This window comes from Lepisma saccharinum, chromosome 8, assembly GCF_977018435.1.
Source record: "Lepisma saccharinum chromosome 8, izLepSacc3.1, whole genome shotgun sequence".
NCBI classification, from domain to species: Eukaryota; Metazoa; Arthropoda; class Insecta; order Zygentoma; family Lepismatidae; genus Lepisma; species Lepisma saccharinum.
Window position 1 is genome coordinate 76615304 of NC_139236.1, and position 22654 is coordinate 76637957.

The 22654-nt window shown below is 40.2% G+C and overlaps 1 protein-coding gene across 4 annotated transcripts in view; it reads left to right on the top strand.

Moving 5' to 3' along the window:
* Positions 1-22654, top strand: part of LOC145991161 (uncharacterized) — a 275164-nt gene that overhangs the window by 189557 nt on the left and 62953 nt on the right. For all 4 annotated transcript variants that reach the window (XM_083126990.1, XM_083126989.1, XM_083126991.1 and 1 more), the window contains one exon: positions 4580-4624. In XM_083126990.1, coding sequence (XP_082983116.1) covers positions 4580-4624 — 45 coding nt within the window. The remainder of the gene's footprint in view (positions 1-4579; positions 4625-22654) is intronic.

Here is a 22654-nt window from a genome sequence, read left to right on the forward strand (position 1 = left end):
CCATTAAATAATTGTACAAGGGCAAAAATGGACGCGTCGAGTCCGAAAAGAACTTGAAATTAATTCATCACGCTTGGTCACTGTGGAAGCAAGCATGCATTAATCGTGAAAATTAGTACCAGGGTGAACCAGTTTAACATGAAAGCTTGAAATAACTTGTCTCGGGCCATTTTTAATTCATTATTGATTAAGAACGGAATGAATTTGGAACCTGTGCCAAGAGCACATCGTTTGAAACTAATTCTACTAAATTCTGGCTGTTTTCAGGGTAGACCCAAGTAAGTGTGGGGCAAAAAGTGTGCAAGAGATATTGGTTTCTCAATCTTAAACACACAACTGTTGCACAGAATAATATTATATAGTAAATAGTAATATGTAATATATCTAGTAAAGAATCGATTTATGATGGACTTTAGGGTAGCCCGGGCTATATCGATCACGGGGCTATCGACGAAAGAATATTCGATCCTAGCGCATTGGTAATGCTCTGGTTGGCAAACTGCATGGCATCAGTGGAGAAGGATAACCTACATGGTTGAGATGCGCACGACACTGCTGCTGTTTGTAAATTAATGTGCATGTAAAAAATTGGTTTTGAAAACAAGGTATGTACTCTGCATGTGCATTTTCGCATAGTTAAACAGATAAGCTTTAGAACGTAAGCTGTACCAGCCACATTATTATGAGTAAGTGAGTATATGTAACAATCAGGGTTGGCATTTTGCCCGGTTTTTTCAGGTTATGTTTATAAATACATATATTTTAACAATGAAATAATGTTTTCCCTGATAGTAATATATTGGAACATTCAATTTTGTATTGTTTTAGTTCACTGAATAAAAAACAATTTAATATTTTCTGTTATCATAGTTAAGAATTGACAATCAAGGTCTCGCATCTTGAAATGATTAAACTAAAAACATACATAACCTGTTCCGCAACAGATTATTTAGGGCCCAGGCCTACCTACAGACTGCAGGCCGCACTCCCACGTGATCCTACTCTTATGGGGTGACGTGTGGTCAGCACGACGAACCCCCAGTTGTCGTTGTAGATTTCATAACCGAGTTATGCTACTCATTCGTGGCTCCCCAATTTAATCGTGATGGTGAGTGTTCACCAGTCTCATCCACAAGCCGAAATCTCATGAGAAATGGTGTTACATTTCCCCAAGGAGACTCAAACCTGCACACATCCCATAGCCGGAGCCCAAAGCATGACCTCACAGCCACAGTGCGGGACAAATGATTAAATGTTCTAAAATACTATGTTCTGAAAAATCTGACCAACAGTTTGATTCTACTCTTGCTGGATGACGTAACAGTTAATAGATCTGTGATCAGTTCCCAGGGTTGCGCATTGCAATACTATACTAATGCTTGATAGCTGCTGTGGTTTAGTCAACCTCCGTGGTGGAGTGGTTAGCACAGCATCTGCAATGCCAGGGGTCCCGGGTTCGAATCCTGGTTCGGACGTGGATGTTTGTGCTTGTCCCAATGATAATACAGAGAGCCGGTCCCCGTGGCGGAATGGTAAGCACATCGCGCTACAATGGCAGGAGTCCCGGGTTCGAATCCTGGCCTGGGCATGGATGTTTGTGTGTGTTCATTCATCAATTTCATCATAGCATCACTCATCACCATCTTTGAAAATAAGCCAAAAGTGGCACAAGAAGCAAAGTAAAATAAAGCAAATCAATCAATCAATAGATAATACAGAGAAAATTGATGTGTGTGAAAATTGAGAAAATACTGCTTAGGGGTATTACTTTTATTACAAATGTAAAAAAAAAACTGTTGACAATTCTAGAACCTCTACATTATTTAAAACAATAATTTACAACATTTTCTGAAAAAAAAAACACATTTTGAGTGGGTTTTTTGGTGGGGTTTTTCAAGGTGGGTTTTTCTGAAAAACCCCGCTTGGGGAAAACTGGGCTGGACCCACCCTTGTTAGTCATTCACGTTTGTGGCGCCAAAGTTGTATATCGCAGTGTAGCCAACCAATGAAAGGAATATCGACTTTTGGGGCTTTTACGATCATTACGATCCTCTTCTACTTCAACATTTTCTGAAATAATCCCATCACCCACCAAAGAGCCAGAAATGACAAAACGATGTAGAAGAAAAGTGGGAGCATGCCATTTAACATCTGACGAGCATACGCCTGATGGGAAGAAAATGATAGAAACGACAGCAAACTAAGAATGTCGGTAACGATGAAGACAACATCCCTTGCGGTTTTTGCGGTCAGTGGTACTACTCCAAGGAAAGTGCTGTTAAAGGTGACTGGATACGATGTCAACGATGCAACACTTGATTTCATGAAATATGTGTCGGGGCTTTTGGTAAGAAACAATTTATTTGTTGAAAATGTATCTAGACATGTGATTTTGCAAGTGATCAGAATAGACCCGTCAATAATCAGAATTACCCCGTAGTTTTGGAAAATCTTGCCATGTGTAGTGTTTCACTTTTTCCATTCTTACAACTATCAGAAATATAAACATATAATTTTAAATTGTGCACATTTGTAGCCAAAAAAATGGTGTTTCAGAATAAATCAACAGTTTTGGAAGAAAAAGTTTTTTTTTTTAAATTTTTTATATACTGTTCAATGTGAAATGATCGATATAGCCTCTGCCTACCCTATATACGAGGGTCACTATTTATATTTTGAGCCTAACAATGAAAAAACAGGAATTTGGCATTGAAAACTGCTTTATTGTTTTTCGAAGTATTCTCCTTTATGGTCAGTACACTTTTGCATTCGTTCGAACCATTTGTCAAAGCAGTTTTTCCAATCTTCTTGAGACACCTCCATAATATGGTCAACGGCGTCTTCCGCCGACGAAAATAGTTGTCCACGCAATTTATTCTTGACATTCGGGAACAAGAAGAAGTCATTGGGTGCCAAATCAGGACTGTACGGCCGATGACCCATCAATTCGATTTTTTGACTGTTCATAAAGTCGGTTGTTAGACGAGATGTGTGACAGCTGGCATTGTCTTGATGAAGAATGATCCGACGGTGTTTGTTTGTTTTCCGTATTTGATCAAAGACCTCTGGCAAACAAATTGTTGTGTACCATTCAGAGTTGACCGTTCTAGGTTCCTCTAAAGGCACAGTTGCCACATGACCAGTTTTCCCGAAAAAACAGGCGACCATTTGTTTCGATGTGCTTCGAGCGCGAACAACTTTTCTTGGATTGGGTTCATCTTGAAACACCCATACAGTCGACTGCTGTTTACGTTCCGGCTCATATGCATATATCCATGATTCGTCACCTGTTACAATCTTATATACGTCTTTTGAAGCACCACGATTGTATTTATTGAGCATTTGTTTGCACCAATTGACGCAAGCGTCTTTTTGAGTATTTGTCAAATTGTGTGGGATCCAACGAGAACATACCTTTCTTACAGCTAAATGATCATGTAATATTTTATATATGCTGGTGGAACTAATGCCTATGGTTGCCTCAGTCTCACAGTATGTCACATGATGATCTTGCAGTATTAGGTTTTGCACAGCATCAATGTTTTCTTGAACAACAACTGATTTTGGACGACCTTCGCGAATCTCGTCGGTGAGCGAATGGCGGCCACGATTAAATTCGTTATACCAGCGTTTCACAGTGGCAAAGGATGGGTCTTCATCGCCAAATGTGGAAGTAAGTTGATCGATGCACCCTTGTCTTGATAATCCACGTCGAAAATCGTAAAAAATCATCGCACGAAAATGTTCACGAGTTAATTCCATTTTATTGTTGTCGCGCAATCTCCAAGGCAACATAAACAACACAAATCAAGCTATTGACAAAACATTTGAAGTACGTTATGGTCAATAATGCCAGACGATTCCGTGCAAACGTCAAATCGCGCCTAACTTAAATCAGTGTTGCCAAGGCTCAAAATATAAATAGTGACCCTCGTACGTTCATCCTAGTCACTTTGATACAATTAGCAATTCGATGAATCATAACTCCAGTGCTACATCAAAAGAGAAAAAAACTGAATAAATGCTCTGCTAGCTCAATTATGCATTTTTGTATGGTATGTAGCGTATTGTGTAATAAATGTGTGTGCTTATTTATAATCTGTTAAACACTTATCTCCTTGTTTTTTTTTAAAAAAAAACCTTTTCAGTTATTATGTACGTATTACAATTACGATATATTGCTTAGTCACTAGATATACATTAAATAAATATGGCTGAAATGTATTTTAGGATACTTAATTCTATCCTCCTTATCATGGAAAATATGTCCATAGATGCATCAGAGTACGTGAGACATTCATGTTCGCAGTAAACCTTGCAAATATAAGGTCTATAACTTATTGAACGACCCTCGTATAAATAAGTTTTTACTGTGACGTTAAACTTCAGGTTTTGCCTTCGAGGAACAATTTACAGGAAAGCCCACGGAGGGAATGAAAGGGTATAACTCACCATTTCTGTAATAGGATCAGCTGAATTGTTATTACTCTGTCGTAAATTCTTAATGCCATTTTATGACATTTCGCATCTCATATATTTGGAGACGTAAAGAGGTGACATTTCTTTTCTTCCTTTCCAGCTCTCGGATCGATTCCAACCACGTTTGATTTCCGTCGGGAGTCAGGTAAGTTTTGCTACTTTTTTATGTGCATGCAATAATAACGATATTCGAATGTTTGCGAGCTGCGACCACATTACCAACAAACAGTTTGCGATCACACAAGAAAGGAAACCTGAGGGCCGAATTCCCCCTTCTCGTACTTACCCAATACCTACTTTGTAGCATTTTAATAAGTCTTTTGAGATCGTCTTCAATACTATTTTTCTTGAGTGTTAATTCAGATTCTTTGTTGATTGATAAATCAATTGTTGTTGGACTCTCAGCCGAGAGAGAAGTTTGTCAATTTTTACACGAGAAAAATTACTGTGTGGACTAAAGCGAACAGGCATCTGATATAAACTGTTTCTTCGCATGTTCTAACGGAATTTTCAACCCTTTCGTCTATTTTAACGTGGCGAAGTGTAAATCACAGCGCGCTACGACGTCAAGGGTGTTCTTTGTGAGTGTCCCTTCATCAATTTAATCATGTCATCACTCATCCTCATGTTCGCAATTAGCCAAAAGTGGCAGAAATGCGAAGTAAAATGAACCAAATCAATCATTCACTTATTTTAATGCTTTCTCCTTTATCTCCCCTTCCAGCTGCACATATTCTAATAGTTCTATCTCTCGATTTTCGTTGTACTCTGACGTGCTTCACAAAATGATGCTTCTCTCTTTGCGCAGGTACGGTGGGAATTCCAGTTTATTTCATCAAGGGTCAGTCAAAGTGGTCCCAGTTGTCCCATGTGTTAACTTCTCGAAAGCGATTTCTACTAAGTTATCACAATGTCCTCAAATTTGTCTCGATCCCAACTGTCCGAACTCGCAATACCACTAGATTCGTATATGAACGTGTACTTATGTATATATTTTTCATGGTGGCCTAGTGCCCACTATAGCCCCCCTTTTTTCTAGGATGACGACGCCCGTTCGTTGAGTTTTATGTTGCTTTTCGTAAAGATTAAGTTGCTGAATCAGTTTTTTAAAAGTTTTGCGTCTCAAATCCAAACCAGTTTTGTTCTAGATTTTATTCTTAAAAGTGAAAAATCACTGTAACGAAAACAACAACTGATGTTAACTTTTTACCTGGCATGTTCTTTTTGTTGCAAGACAATTAAACTCTCTGTTTAACGTATTCCTGAAGATAGCAAACATTCATCAGTTCACAGTAGCGTGAACTGCCCGAAGCGCCCCCTTCTTGCATATCGAACGCTCAGATGATCGAGTTAATAACACGGCCGGAGCTTGCCACCTTTTTATATTCGCTGCAGGGCATTTTCAGGGGGGAGGAAGGAGTGATAAATGATATGCGCTGGAACCATGACACAAAGGGGAGATAGAATCCTTGATTTTTAACGGAGATGACACTGACCGGCACCTGTGGTAGGTAGCAGCTTGGACGATTCCGCTAGGTGTCTCCACCAGCGTCGCAACAGCTGCGTCGACCGTGTTCGCAGATGGATGGATGTAATTTATCGCAGTTACGTCGTGTCATGGAGGGAAATTTTTGTCTTAATACTAGGAAGCATGTATTATGATTGAAGTAGGAATTTCCCTTCATACCGTCAATGTTAAAACTTTTTCAGTCAGTAATTATCTTTAGGAATTAAATGAAGTTCCACCACAGATATTTGAATGTACATTTATTTTATATAATTGTTATTTTTTGTTTCAAATCTAATGAAGTTCTACAGGGAGGTTATTGCAGCATGCCACCGCTTCAGCGTCGGCCTCTTGCCGGCCCAGTCATGCAACAGGTGCCGGCAAATTGCGTAACAGATAGCCCGTTACACAAACCGCTTGTTTTGTAATGTTTCCACTTTTCACAATTATAGTTACAATTACAACTTAAATAAGCACGTACCTTGCCGCAAGGATGCTGGAAAAGGTGTCCTCTAAAATACAAATATTTCTGGCACTTTATTTTTGACATGTAATCTTTCTTAGACACCGCTTCAGCGTCGGCCGCTTACCGGCCTTGTCATGCATCAGGTGCCGCCAAATTGCGTAACAGATAGTCCGTAACAGAAACAGCATCGCGGCGCATAAAGCAAACCGAAAGTGTAAAATTATATTTAAAACTAATAATAATGATGATCACTAACCTTCTGTGTTATAAATGATGTTGAAAATGACCTCCTTCAACACCAATACATTTCCGGCATCTGCGTATGAAATTCCTCTGAACATCCATAAGCTCCTCAGGTGTGATTCTGGCAATTTCTCTTCTTATATTTTCTTTTAAATCCTCTATTGTACGCGGGTTATTCTGATACACTTTGTTTTTTAATGTTCCCCATAAATAATAATCACAAGGAGTAAGATCGGGGCTACGAGAGGGCCACAACTCAGTACTGATAATTCTGTCCTCAAAAATCTCGGCAATAAAATTAAGTGATTCATAAGCAGTGTGAGCAGTAGCAGAGTCCTGCTGAAAAAATGACTGCTGGCATTCAATGTCCGTTAATTGTTCAAAAAATGGTTGTAGTATGTCTCTTCGATACCTTTCACCATTGATAGTACCTTCATAAAAAATAGGCCCTATTATTCTGTGCGCATTCAAACCACACCACACACCATTTTTTGCAGGATGGAGCGGAACTTCATGCACAAGGTCAGGTTTTTCTGCGCTCCAATAGCGATTGTTTTGTGAAATAACTCGGCCATTCAATTCGAACCAAGCTTCGTCTGAAAATATGATTAATTCTGGATTTACTCTGCCAGCAACAATATTATCCAGCATCCAGTTACAGAATCGAACTCTAGTCGCGTGATCGCGCGGTTGCAATTCATGAACCACTGTAATTTTGTAGGGTTTTAATCTAAGTAATTTAGTGGCATTTCGTGCTGAGGATTTTGAAATGCCTGTTTCCTGAGCAAGCCGACGGAGGGATTTTTTTGGAGTATGTTCAAGTCGTTCACCAATTTCGTCTAGCTTTTCTTCCGTAAGAACACGTCGTCTGGAAACACGTTTCTTAGGTTCAAGAGATCCTGTCTCTCGTAATCTTTTAACGAGGTTGTAAACAGTATGTCTGTCCGGAACAGGATTGCCAGGAAATTTTCTTGCGAATCGCCTGACTATTTTTCTGCAAGAGTTCATTTTCACGTAAGTATCGTACATAAAAACTCTTTGTTCAAGACTATATTTGTTTGGCGGCATAACTAATGAATGAATAACAATTAACACACGATAAAGCACTAGCACTGAACAACACGAGTACTGATAAACGCAAACCGAAGTGAACACGTCTAAACAACTGGTAGCCGACAGCTGTCGCATTCGCGTAGTATCGAGAGGCTTCTCGCGGCTTACCACTACTCCGATAAGTCGCTGACGCTCTTGCTACATCTGAGGAATTTCGCTTCTAGCGTCGGCTCTATAGACACTGGATGGACCAAATTTTCAGGGAAGCACAACAAAAGACTACTCTATCAGGATATGTAATGCTCCTGCCGCAACTTTGAAAAAAAAAAAAAAAAATGGAAATTACGACGTTCAGAAATTTTGCGTAATTACGGGGAAAATAGAACTTTGGGATTTGGCCCCGGTTTCCCCCTGGACTCACAATTGTCGGAATTTACATAAAATGTTGCTTTTTGTTCATTCTTACATTTAGAATTTAAATTTCTTAAAAAGATGCAGTTGTTGAGCAGTTATAGCCTTTTATATTCAGTTTATCCCATAGTAGCAAAAGGGGAAAAGTGCTTATTTCAAATGGCGCTCTCAGAAAGAAAAACGCACACAGTGTATGATCGCTACTTTACTTCAAAAATATTCACACGTTAAAATTAAGTGGCACTGTTAAATAATTCGTTTATCTGCGCTTTCGTTTTGCATAATAATGTATACGTAACCTCCCCCCTCGAAAATCTTGGGCACGCCACTGACTCTAGTGTTCAAAAGGATTAATCTTGTGTTATCTGCAAAATAAGAGTCACGGTTTTGTTTATTCGAAGGCAAGACAAGAATGAAAAATTGAATCCTTTATGTTGGATGAGTCATTGCTGTCAGAAGCGATATGGGCAGAAATAAAGTGCCAGAAATATTTGTATTTTAGAGGACACCTTTTCCAGCATCCTTGCGGCAAGGTACGTGCTTATTTAAGTTGTAATTGTAACTATAATTGTGAAAAGTGGAAACATTACAAAACAAGCGGTTTGTGTAACGGGCTATCTGTTACGCAATTTGCCGGCACCTGTTGCATGACTGGGCCGGCAAGCGGCCGACGCTGAAGCGGTGGCATGCTGCAATAACCTCCCTGTAGTTGAGTCATGCAAAGAAGAATTGTTATTATGTTAAGCAATAATGCAGTGTGTCCGTAAAGTCATGCTGGGGTTTTAAAACTATTTATTGAAAGACTAATGAACAGTAAACATTTCAAATACATACGAAAGGAAATACCATCGCATAAAGTGTGTTTTTTAATAATTATTTTACATGTTTAATACGGTGTGACTTCCGTACACTCCACTTATTGCCTTACACGACTAAGAACATCAGCTGTGACAGATTGAACAGCTTCTCTAATTCTCGCTTTCACGTGCTCCAAATCATTGACACGAACACTGTAGAGGGCTCCACGATCGCGCAATGGTAAAGTCCTTGCCTTGTAATCAAGGGGTCCCGGGTTCGATACCGAGTGGAAGCACATATTGGTTCGGATACCACTGTATACGCTGCACATTTTGTTTGATTTAGCCTAAGAAGTAAAAGTCTAAAGGTGTCAGGTCTGGCGATCGTGGTCTCCAGGCCTTCCAATCCATCCACCCAGCTGTGGAAATGTCATATCCAGTGCCGCGGAATTTCTTCTTTGGTTTCGTATAGTTTGTGTGTTCGTATGTTTAGTTAGCGAAATCGCCACCAGGATCACTACGACTTTCAGCTCCAGAACTGTGTACTATTATGAGTTTCGTCAGGTATTCGTCCACAGAATATCCGGCCTCATATTGTTAATGAGCTGTATATTGATAAGAAAAAGTTAAGATTCTGCAAATATTACGCACTAGGATCAATCAAATCTGTATGGAATAATCACCCACATAGCTCGCAGAATATATATTCATCATCTCCAAAATATGATATTCCTAACAGCAATTTTATTTTCTGTATTGTTTATTGATTGGATTTGAAATTGTGGGTGCGTCAGCACATTATACAGGGTCCAGCCTCTTATCATGGCTAAAATTAATATGGTCTCTGACGACTTAAATCTCCTTACCAAAGTTAAAAGCTGAGGTTGTAAAGGGGCACTCGGCACAAATAAGGACAACACACACATAGCTCTAGGTCCAGACACCAAAGCCTCGCTAGTCTGGAAAATGCAATCCAGTGTATATACGTGAAAGCAAGGTTGACATTTGTGTGTTTATATCTGAACAATTACCATTAACAGAATTACATATTACATGAAATGAATGAACGGAAACAGATTAATGCACGATCAAACTTCAAATTTCTTCAACGTTATATACGCAATGAAAATAGTTCGAGGCAAATACTGTATTTATTACTCATGCAGTGTTGCCATGCCCCACTTCAGAAACTCATCGATGCTTACGCCTGATATGCACAGCAAAATATCGTGCGAGTATCCTGTTCGCATACAACCAGCACAGCATGCTCGCCCGTATATCATTAGGAGGCAATTTGTCATTGAAATGAAGCCTTCTTGTTACATATTCAAGACGCTGCTGTGGCGATTAATCATGCGAGGAATGCTTAGTGTATCGCTGCAGAAGGGTTACACAAGGCTGGCCTTTCACAAGAACAAGGTACATATATATACGAGGTGGCATCAAAATGTTTCAGAACTGCTTAAATAGTTCGTTAACGTGAGTGGTAAGGTTTATATAATCAACCTTTCACAGATCGAATTGACAAGTAAGAACTAAGATTTTGAGATCTCATCCTGTGGCTGGTGTAGGAGATACTCTGATCTCGAACCACGGCCGCCGAATCACTGGAGCAGGATTACTCCGCAACATGGACATCGACATCTTCAGTGTAAGAACCGTAAGTCACACTTCCTCACTCTTTTCTTCGTTCCTAAGGTTTACCGACATGAGTTACAATGGCATTCTTTTCTTGCAGTTCCTCGACACAACTCGAGATGTCGGTCTGTTCGTTACATGTTGATGTTTAGCAGCATGATTGCTTTCAGGAGGTATATAAACTTTTTAACCTAGACTATAATTGCATTATAATGCCACTTATTCAGACGTATCAAGAGTGTGACTGTCGGATTATTGTTATTAGATTATAGTGTTGTTAATATTTAAAAACTTGTATCTCTTTCGTTACATCTTTGTGTTTTATAATTTCGATGTTCGAAACGAGATGGTCTTCCCATGGACTCTTGACATTTACATTACATAAACCAGACATCCTTATTCACGAGACGAGACCGTAGGGAAGTGGTCAGCACAGCGCTCTGAGACGCCATGGGTCCCGGGTTCTAATCCCAGCTTGGTTATGAGTGTTTGTGATCGAGTCACATAATCACTCATCCTCATCTTCGCGATTAGCCAAAAGTGACAGAAAAGCAAACTAAATAAGCCAAACCAAACAAACTGTGCCAGATTTTATTTGCATTTTTTACGTATTTTACGTCGCTTTTACGCCCGTAATCCGGAAAGTTCGGTAGCGAGATCCAAAGTCGACCACTTAACGCAATTATCCCTAAAATCAGAAAATGCCAGCAACGGACTTTGTTGTGTTCTCCATGTTGATAACCACGGATCTGCACACACACGCTTGAGACAAACCTGAGAAAGTTATTACAAACATACCCCAGCAATGAAGACCGCTGCATTTATATGGACGAAGGAAGGAGATTGCTTCCTGACTGCTTTGGCGTGTGTCACTTGTAGCTTTGACTGCCAATTTAATTCATTGCGACGACACATCTCACCGTGGCTGTCTCGCGCACCCCATAAATGAATTGCCCGGAGCCGCAGAATTCAGGGTAAGTCGGTAAAAGGGGACCCGGCTGGAATATCTGCCGGAAATTAAACGGCTTCCAGAAGGAGGGCGAGAGAGGGGCGGAAATCTGTTTACTAAGATTGGGGAGGGCGTATTTTTATTAAGCCCAAGGAAGGCGCAATAACCGCGCGGACTCCGATTGTGTTTTGATGCCGGTCCCCGTCGCAATAAAGCCTGCCGTGATTTCGCGATGCACGTCGCAGGAAATGAGGGGTTTTGTGTTCCCTCCGGTGGCCACTTAGTGCAGCACTGACTCACGCTTACGCACACTTAAGAACGTGAGCCGGCGCTTGCATTATTCAGCAGATACCTTATGAACCAAGAACGGAGGTAGGTGAGGCGTAAGTCTTCGATGTAGCCCGTCTGTCACGCTCGATCGTTTCTGAAGACTGCCAAGGAGTTATTTTTCAAGATCGCCTAAAGATTTTCGGCCTATTCTGCACACATTGCGGCTCTAATGCCGATATCGCGTTGTGAATGTGATCCATGACCTACTAATGATGACGTATCATGTGGACAAAGCGTCTGTGCACAGGCCTTGTATGTAAGAAGGCGTTGGGCAGAATAGCTGCTTACGATGAGCCTGTAACAATTTTACACTTTTTCCATGTTTGATATAATAAAGTAAGCCTTAATTCAATTGCAACTTACGCGGAAAAGTACGCGAATCAAAACGTAAGTTACACTCGAGCCGTGTTCCTGCACTAAAAGAGAAAATAATCATGTTAGGTGGAAGCACTGTCCGGAATGTATTCTCCCCATACCCGAAGCAACCATGCTGCAACTGCTTTAATATGAGAGTAGTCACCGTGTCAGTATGGCGTGTCGTACTGAGGTAGCGTCCAACATTGAGTTGCGCTCAGTCGTCCGATTTTTGTGGTCACGAAGGCAAATTGTCGAGGTGTATGGTGGGAATGCAATGTTGCATCCCATGATCAGGAAATTGCCAGATGTTCGAAAGAACGAACGTGAACGACGAACAGTGTTTCGGGCAGCCTTCAACTGCAACACTATCGACAAAACTGAGCATGTTAATGCAATCATCCTTGCCAACCACAATGTGAAAATTAAAGGAGATTGCGCAAGTGAACTTAACATATCATACAATAGTGTGTCTATGCTGATTCATGACCAGTCGGGTGTATAGTAAGTAAACTGTGCTCTCACTGGGTGCCACGATTGTTAACGGATGAGCACAAAAGTCAACTCAATTGAAATTGGAACGAATTTTGCACACAACAAATAAAAAAAAACTGGTCACACGATTCAAAAAGTGCTTGGAATGCCTCGGTGACTATGTCGAAAAAAGTTAAATGTTCGTACATTTTTCTCCAATAATTATTTTCTTTCTAACATGTCTTGTTTGTTTTATACAGGGGGGTGTAACTTACTTTTTGATTTGCCCTAGTAAACTCACCTTTATAAAGTTTTTATTCTGCAAACTACAAGATTTCATTGCATTTGCTCCTTTATATGTTTATAAAGTACTTTACAGAAATATAATTTTTTAGTCTACCACTAAGATGTCGAACTGGAGAAAACAATGGTTGACATTTCGGGGGTTCGAGCTCAATAGCCTTCTCCCTAAATACGCCATTGCCTAATCCAGTTACTAGAAGCATGCGAGTGCCTCGAAGTGACGAGTTACCTGCAATGCAGTTACAAGTAAGAGTTACTGAGTTACATTTTGATAAGAATAACACTGACTCAGTTACTTTTTAGAAAGTTACTTTCCAAATACTACTCGTTGCCTCAGATACGATCTTTAAAAAAGTTACACTACACTACAGAATAAAGTGTGATGATGTGGAGTGGAATCTATAAGTATTACCAAATAAATTGTCTATCACTGTGTTTATGCTCTTGGTTTCATACAATGAGAGCTTCGAAACAATGAAAGTAGTCATGGACAATTTGCCTGGCAATGCTTACGCATTCCACTGTAAAACCAACATAATAGACAAAATCTTGATACACTATTGCTTAATTGCACCAAATTACTTTCCAACACTCCTAATTTCGGGCTTCAGAATCCCCACAGTGAATTTGCAAGTCCAGCAAGTAACAGTTTATAATCATTAAAGTTCACAGCAACTACGACTCGGAACTTGGATCTAGGGTTCTCTAGGTTCTCTCATATATCTCCTCGCGCGCAGTATCCGGTAACACTGCAATTTGCCTCGTTGTAAACTCGTCCCTCCCTCGCTAATCTTATCTGTTTACGAGTTCTTGAACCCTGCAGATACGGGTACATGGCGAAATGAACACAGGCGCGTTCGGTTTTCCCTGGAAGTGTTCCTGATTTACGCTACAAAGCATCTGCTGCGTTTATGCGTTCGTTAATTAAAACCTGTTGCCCTTGTGGGTGTCGACCCGCCCTTATTCTGTTAAGTTTCGGTGCCAGCATTTTGCGTTGCGGAAGATCTAGGCAGAGTTGAGAGCCACTTCTGGCCAAAAACCTACGACGCGGTTAATGCCCATTTTGCGAGGTTACTCTATACTATGTCAGCTTTAAACAAATACATGAGACTTCCGAGAAATTCTACAGTTTGTTGGAATGACAGTTGTGCATGAATCTTGCGAGTTAAGAATATAGGTGTATATGACGAAGCCATACAATTCACCGTAGCTGCCATATTGAAATAACAGCAGAACGAACAAATGAACAAGTCAGAAGTCACGTGATTTTGTTTACATTATCTTCGTTCTCGTTCTTATAGTGGATGGGGAGTTGAATGAAAGTGTGGTGCGGGAAGGATAACATTTTCAAGTACCAACAACTCCAGATCTTTAAGTGGTACGGTACGTCACATTACACTCTTCCAAAATAATGGAGAGTACCCCCTCCCTCTCCCATTCCTACGCCACTGTTTTGGTTATAGATCGAGCTGCTTGCATCATACTGTATGACGTCACATTGTGATGAAACACGTTGTAATAGCCACAGTAACGCCATACTTTTCTTGTTTTTAGAGTACAATTACTTAATATTGGTGGGCTTTAAAAATTATATTGAACATTCAAAACTTTGTTGAGCTATTGTTTGTGTTCAAATATTTGAATAGAACACGGTTTAATTGCCAGAAACAGCCATCCAGCGAGCGAGCGAGCCTAGAAACAAGCAGTCGAGTCGATGAATGAGCTAGACTTTCGATCTCGCCACCGAAGTTACCTGGTTCGAGTCCCGATGGGTGTTCTTTGTGTCCCTTCATAATTTCATCTAATCATCACTCACCCTCAGCGTCGCGATTATGAAAGGGGGAAGAAAAGCGACTCAAAAGCAGGAAAAATTAAATAGAAGCAAGAATTTATCGCTTAGTATCTAATTGAGGGGCCAGTAGTCGTTCTAGTAGGAAATATAGCTCCGAGAACTTCTGAACATATGTTAGTCCATTATCATTGATCTCTCGTGTGTGTTTCTCAAAGCTGCTTCACATAATACAGGATTGGGCAACAGAACATATCTAAATTTTTTTAACTGCTCAAGGCAGGTTTTCTTTATAAAAGCATAAGTAATTACATGTTACTAATTCCAAATTTTAAAAATTAGTCCCAACTTTTACTGCATTTAAAGACTAATCCGTACCTTCGTATGGTGGAAAAAAAACCGAACGAATAACGTAACCTAAAAGTTGACAACGCTGAATATAATGAGTGAGGACTTGTCGACTTATCATTTCACTTCTCTTCCGGTTTAGTTTCAGTTAGCCAGGGTTGAGAGGCCAATCAGGTTTTGCTATTTTACCTTTTGTAACGTACATGTTTTACCCAGGAACATTGACAGGGGAGATATATCAGAGGTGGCTAAAAGCTGGTGTAAATCATTTCAAAGAAACTCTTTGATAAATGCTGTCAAATAAGCTAGTTTGTGACACGAAACAAGTTTTACGTCTGGTAACACTGCGAACTCAGGATTCCTTGTTGGTCGCGTCGCTAGAGAATTCAGTTGGTTGGCTGTCAATATTCTCTTTGCTTCTCTTTTTTATTCGTTTTCTTTTCTCTAGTTTTTCCTCCTTTATCTCGTCTGCCTCTCCACCACTTTCTATCATTCTGTTTCTTTTTCTGTCTCCCACTATCTTTCTTTCTTTATTTTCTCAATTTTATTTGCTCTTCCTTCTACTGTCTTTTCGCTCTTTCTTCCTTCATATCTTCCTTCCCCTACCTACTTCTATCAATTGTTTCTTTCTGTTTCCTTCTTCCTCTCTGTACTCCTTTTTCTATCTCGTTTTCTTGCGGTTTCTATCCTCCGATTCCTCATTCTATATCTCTCTCTCTCTCTCTCTCTCTCTCTCTCTCTCTCTCTCTCTCTCTCTCTCTCTCTCTCTCTGACTCTGTCCATCTCTTTCTATTCCTTCCTATCTCATTTCTCGCTCTTTCTCTATCAATCTGTTCTGGTTCTTGGAAAGTTTATCATTAATGCTTCTCATATTTAGATGTTCAGGACAGTGGACTCACTCCCTATCCATGTGTATTTTAATTACTTAGCGTCGCTTTTCTTCCACTTTTGGCGAGGATGAGTGATGATTATATGATTATATGATATTGATGAAGGGACATTCACAAGGAAGGCCCATGCCCAGGTCGATAGTCGACCACTTCGGCTACATCCAGACTGATAGTTAGAATCTTATAGACTCATATCCAGTGCATCGTGTGTTCGTATACAGGGTAAGGACCGATTAAAGTAAGTTTTTACTGACACACTGATATGGGGTTTTCTGGCTTAATGTTTGATAGGGTAAAAAGATAAAGGTAAAGTGTTCCCCTGTGCCTAGCACCACACCGTCAAGGCGTATAGGGGGTGTGGGGGTAATGTTTGATAGGGTCAATGATTTATCCACACACCCTACTTTTTTTCTTTCTTTCTTCATAAAAGCATAATTTTACTCGTATTACACACAGGCCCGTAGCCAGGCAGGGGCCGGGGGGGGGGCTGAGCCCCCTGGAACTACCGTCAGCTCCCCCTGGCACTGAGGCCAGCCCCATTGACATTAGGTAAAACTATTTTGTGTAATTTGTTTGCAGTGAAAAGTGAAAATGTAGACAACAGAAATTATTTTGCTCACAACTTTGGTGAAGGATAAGTTCACAGAGCATGAACAGCAGCTATTACATTCGTTCATCTTATTTCTAAGAAGTCTAGTAGCGGCAAGTATTTAGGAGATTCTCTTCTCTAGACTTCAGAGTTCCTTCACAGGGGAGCTTCTTTATCTGTACCTTCACTGTCCCTGTTGCGACCTCCCGTTTATACAGAAATCTGTGACTTTGATGTAATTATGCAAATTCCCTCCGCATCTGCGTCAAAGGATAACAGCTCCCAAGTTTTGGGAACGAAGGGGAGTTCTATTGTTTCGGCCGGGGAGTGGAATGTATGGTAGACACTATGATTGAATATGTCAATCTTTTCTTGGGTGATATAAATATCTATATCATCAAACGTAGTATGGAGTGTGTAGTAAAGGTGATTTCAGTAGCAGCCAATTAGCACTTCAAGTGATATTTTAAAAGATATAGAAAAATGTAGTATTTGTGTGATATTTCTAAACTTTATGTAACTTAATGAACCCCCTCCCCCACACACAATTTACCTTAACACTGTTAAACTTTTGAAAAATGGCTCGATTTTCAAAGCCCCCCCCCTGATAACCCGTGAGCCCCCCCCCCCCCCCGGAGAATAATTCTGGCTACGGGCCTGATTACACCTCTAAATACGAACTTCCACCCACCAAATGTAAAGTTCTGGTCAAAGTCCTGCGCAGGGTTGCTGTATTATGGCTGTAGAGGAGAACAGCTGGCGGTCACTCGGAAAGGTGTTGTTTTACCGTTAAATGCCAGACGCCAAAGTGAATGAATTAAAATTATCACGCCTTTTCGGTGAGAAATTTGATACCTTTGAGTAGCAACGCCGCCATGCGGTGTTCCCTTGCAACTATCAATTCGGAATTTCTCTCCCAGCAAAAGTTCAGAAGTCACCGTTCCAAATGGAACAGGGTTCGTGATTTATGTGTGTTGCTTATATGACGTGGAACAGGTTCTTACTTTGTAACTGACAAAATCACCGTTCCCACGCCCCCACAAGCAGCACCAGAGGGGGGAGGGAGGTTCTTCTACCCCAGGTTCGTAGCTACACTGGCTTTCTTCTAGGAGACATGGATTTCTTCTGAGGCAAAACCTGATTACTGACGGGTACAAGCCAAGTGGCATCAAGTTTGTAATGCACTGAAACATATGCTGTAAGCCGTCCCTATTTTTGCGTGCATCGTTCACACACAAAAAAGGTTCCTTGAGTTCGCACTTGCAAAATGGGGCGACGAAAAATGTGCAATCACTCGCTCCTCTAGCGCCCAAACAGCACACCCTAGAAGAAAAATGCACGGATCCTTTTTTGTAGAGAATTTTATCTAGATTATTTTTTGTCAGAACCAGTTTTGCCATAAAATGCTTTCCAATCGAGATATTTACCAAAAACTTATTTTGAGCGCCATTTTCAAAGATGATGGCCAAATCCGGCGTTGTAGAAGGGTGCGAAATTGCAATGAAAGAAACTCCCAGCAACATAATGAAATGTATTCAAGCTTTACCTAATTTTTTCCCATCATTGAACTCCAAAAGCATACGATGTTGACTGGCCTATTAACAGTGTGTTTGCCAACACGTACTCTTGGTAAGCATTAATAAATCGTCGTTTGATCTGTAAGATCAGAGTGAAAGTACATTGCAATTTACAGACAAGTCCGTTTTCACAGCAGAATATCCACGTCACCACGAGAACTAAGCTAGTTCATGAGAAATTCAGATTCAATATTGCATATACAGAGTGAGACGTAAGTCACTAACGGGTGTCAACAGAACTAACTTTCTAGTCTTCTTAAACCCGAAGGCAACAACACAGGCCTTCCATCTGTTCCAATCTTGAGCAAGATCTATCCATTCAAGAGCAATGGAGATAATGCATCTCCTTGTTTTAACCAATCATGAATTTTAAATTTGTCAAACATATTAAACTCTTAGGTATTCCAAACTAGACTAATATATAATTTATCGCTTTTAACCGAATCATATGTTGTTTTTTTTAAATCAATGAATAGCTGATGGACATTTTGATTATATTCCCACTTTTTCAACACATCATAACTTTTTTGTGTGTACACGTATGCATAATTAATGCCTTGTTAAACAATTTTGGTTCGTTGTGCATTTTTGATTCTTCCCATAACGGATTTTCTGGACTATACTCACAGGATCTGTAAGATTTTTCGAACTATCACCAACGATTCTACTGAAGCTCTTTCCATATTTACACTAAGGAGCGCTTGTCACCTATAGGTGACAAGATGCTTTTGCGTGTAGTATCTGACTTTTCGGACACCCTGTGACTCTGATTATGTTTGGATATACATGTTTTGAGTTCTGCATGAGTCTAGAGGTATGTGATGAACAATGTGCAAGGTTTAATATCATTTTGGTTATGTGGGGAAGGGGGGTCAGCTCCCGAATATCACGTTCTTGTTTTTTTCCCCCGCTATTTTCTCATTTCTGGGAGATGCATAGGCTCTTCTAGCAAGGAAATGAACCCAGGAATTTTTTTTTTGCCTTTCCTTTTCACATATCAGTGGTAATGAGCTGTCATCAAAGTCGCACGCGGGGGAGGGGGGGGGGTCAAGGTCGCTGAGAGGAGTCGCGTCGCAGGCACAAAATATTTCGCCAATACCTTTGTTCATTCCCAAGCAGGGCTCAGCTTTTCGAATGAGTGTTTTCGTCTACCTTCAGCCAAGCTATGCTACGTTTTGCTTCAGCTATGACTTTGTCCAGGCCAGGGAGGAGAAATGGGGGGGGGGGGGAGGGATGGCTGTTTTTCAGGAAGGCGTTTGGAAGGGCGAATTCATTGTTACAGCTAGCTGCGTTTAGAAGTGGTCGGTTGCGTGATTTTTTGTACGATAATGCCAAACATATCGGGCAATGTGCAGGTACAATTTTACACATTTACGTCGCGGCGCTGCCGAATGGGGAGCTCGCGATTTTCAAATTTGGCAAAAAAAAAAAAAAAAAAATCTTCTAACCGATAACGGAAAATTCTGTTTTTATGCCATACTCTTATAGCACAATGTTTACTGAACAAAACGAACTATAATTTGTAACTTTAGCGTTCTTAGTTCAAGAGGTATAAAAGTTTACGTAAAAGCATGCTGAAATTAAAATTCCCGCTGAAAACGCCTCGGTCCTTAAGTCATTTACCGGCAAAACACGCTCGGTCGTCGAAGTGTTAATATGGTCCACTCTGTATATAATTATTTGGAGATTTGTTGAGCTCTTGGTTCATAGTCATAAGTAAATAAATAAATGACATAACTTGTAGTTACGAGTATCTTCATGGACCCAAATGAGTATATTTTAACAAGTTGATTAAACTTCATTGGCCTTGCAGCTTTTGATGCTTTTAGTGATAATAAAAATGTCATTCGTGCTGCCATCTTTGAACAGAAAAATAAATATTACAATCTTTAAAGGACAATCCTACGGGTCAATATAAATGTTTGGTAGACATGCAAAATCACCTATAAGCGCATTAAAAATCTCAAAAGAAAAAACTTGCGGACTTTATGGTTAAAAATCATATGAAGATTGAGTGCCCGAGGCGGTAAGATTTCCATTTTATTAACGATCAAAAGAGTAAACAGTTTTAAATCACCCTGTATTTTAACACGTAAGCGTTATGAGGCTTTCGATCTGCTTCACTCATTTCAGACCTACTTGAGCTTCGTTTGTCTGTTCACGTTGATGGTAAAAAAAACGCCGCCACGTTATCATTTTTTTCCCACACAAAATGTAAACAGAATCCAGTAGGATCAAGTGAGAGTTAACACTCTCGCCACATTTCATACGAAGTGGCCGATTTATCGTGTCAACCGGTCATTAACGGTTTTCCCCAGGGGCTATCTCAGGTTTCAAGTTGCCTGTTGTATTTTTCAGTCGCGTTTCACAGCTAGGATTAATACTTTGTTGCGTAGTGACTTGTTTGCTTTGGTTAAACATTGAAGAGTTACGGGGACTCGAGCGGTTGGCCAATACTAGATGGCGCTGTTAGAAAAGAAGGGGAAAAGAGCACTTTTAGCATTATTATTAGTCGTCTGGAGTACTTCTAGATTTGCCGATGAAATAGTAATTTTAAGATTCCAAATCCCAAATTACATTTTCTGAAAAACTACCTTTCGTCGTTATTTAGTTCTGAGAATAGTTACGATCAACGTACATAGGGATGTTAAATAGTATTTTATAAGTGGAACCGAGAGCTAGACAAAATCGAGATGAGACCGAGACGTTACGTATTGGTAATGGGGATTACCGTCGGAGGCGCAGTGCATGGTGGCTCGGATCCCACTTTACTCTGTAGGTACAGGCCCTATTAACCTGGCTGAGCATAAAGTGGACTCCTATAACAAAATTTTCAGACAGACCACTCTGAAATCGACGCCACACCGAGACTTATTCATTATGCTTGAAACCAAGAACGGCAAGTGTGTAATCTGGAGCGTAAACACCTCTGGACAAAACCTAAGATTTTTTTACTTTTATTTTTTCTTTTACATTAAATGCATGAAATAGAAGTATTCAAATCTATGTATGGAGCCGCGATGGTCCAGTCTGAAGGCTGTCTGTGTGCCAAGCGGGAGACCTGGGTTCCTGGGGTGGGTGATCTAAGGTTGGAAATTTTTCGGCCTTGTCCCCACATGAAATAACTCTAAGGTTCACCCAGCCTCAGATAAATTGATACCTGTGGGCAACTCTGACGGTCGGAGCGTGGTGCTGATCACATCACCTACAGAAGGGCAGAGATCGAGAATGTGTGCGGTCCTACCTTCACATCTCCCCTAATGTGCCTTCATGTCAAGGTGCAATGTGCACGGGCAACTTTACCTTCCCTTTAAATCTATGTTTGCTCATTTGAGTTAGTTTTTAAGTCCACCTGATGCACAGAAAGGCTAATCGGGACTGGACCCACAGTTTAAAGTGGGGTTCAAACCACTGTGCCTCCCCCGGCTATCGAACGTGGGCCCCCCTTGATTTCAAGGCGACGGTGCTTTAAATGTATGCAGGGAGAAATGGTAAAATACTACTATCGGATTAAAAATTATAGATACTCGAGTTTGGACTCCAATTAAAAATTAACCAGTAGACCTACATAAAACAGAGTTACATCAACATTTAGCTTATTCAATTCTGCGTTAACCTATGCTAACAATTTTTTTTTTCGAGTATGACTTCTATTTTTTATGGTCGTGAGAACAAAAAAAGGGGAGGTTTTTTGAGTTTTGCAATCGATCGCTATCTTTGAAATTCTGTAAACCAAAAATGGGTTGTCCGATCGTTATGAAATTTTAGTACGGCGCAGGCAGAAAGGTTTTAGACACAATTATTAATTTTCAGGTTTTCAAAATATCTAAAAAAAAAACTAAAAAAAATCGTTAATTTCAATTTTGCCAAACATTTTCTTGGTATTGGGTAGTCCTACAAATACAATATTGGTCTTGTTTTGAAGGTCTTTGCGTCTGTTTTTAAAATGCAACATTATTGTCATTTCACATTGCGAAACCGATTTTATACAGATTTTTATTCAGCCGAGTAAAGCTGTTCGCGGAACGTGGCAACACGGCACACAGCAATGTCCGTTGTATCGCGGAAACTTTTGGCTGGCTCTGCTTGCGGTGGCAACACTGACTCTAAACCTGCTTCCATACATACAGAATTTTCAAAAAATACAGTTTTCCGAGAACAACCCGTTAATAAGAAAAGTTCGCCTCCGCGTTACGAAAGTTTGTCGGCGTTGCCACGAACATTAATATTTCATTCAAGTTCATGCTACGTCGAGATTAGAAAAAAAAATGATTACTTGTTACCTGTACTTTAACGATGGAAATAACCTTTGCATGTCTTGTTCAGCAGAAGACGGAAGTATTGTGCGCGGTGATTGGCAACGATTACCCTCCAATGGACATATTTCGGTGTCGTGACAAAGTGATCGAATGACGAAAGACATTACGCCGAAGTGTTGCTCAAAAATAGATCCTTAA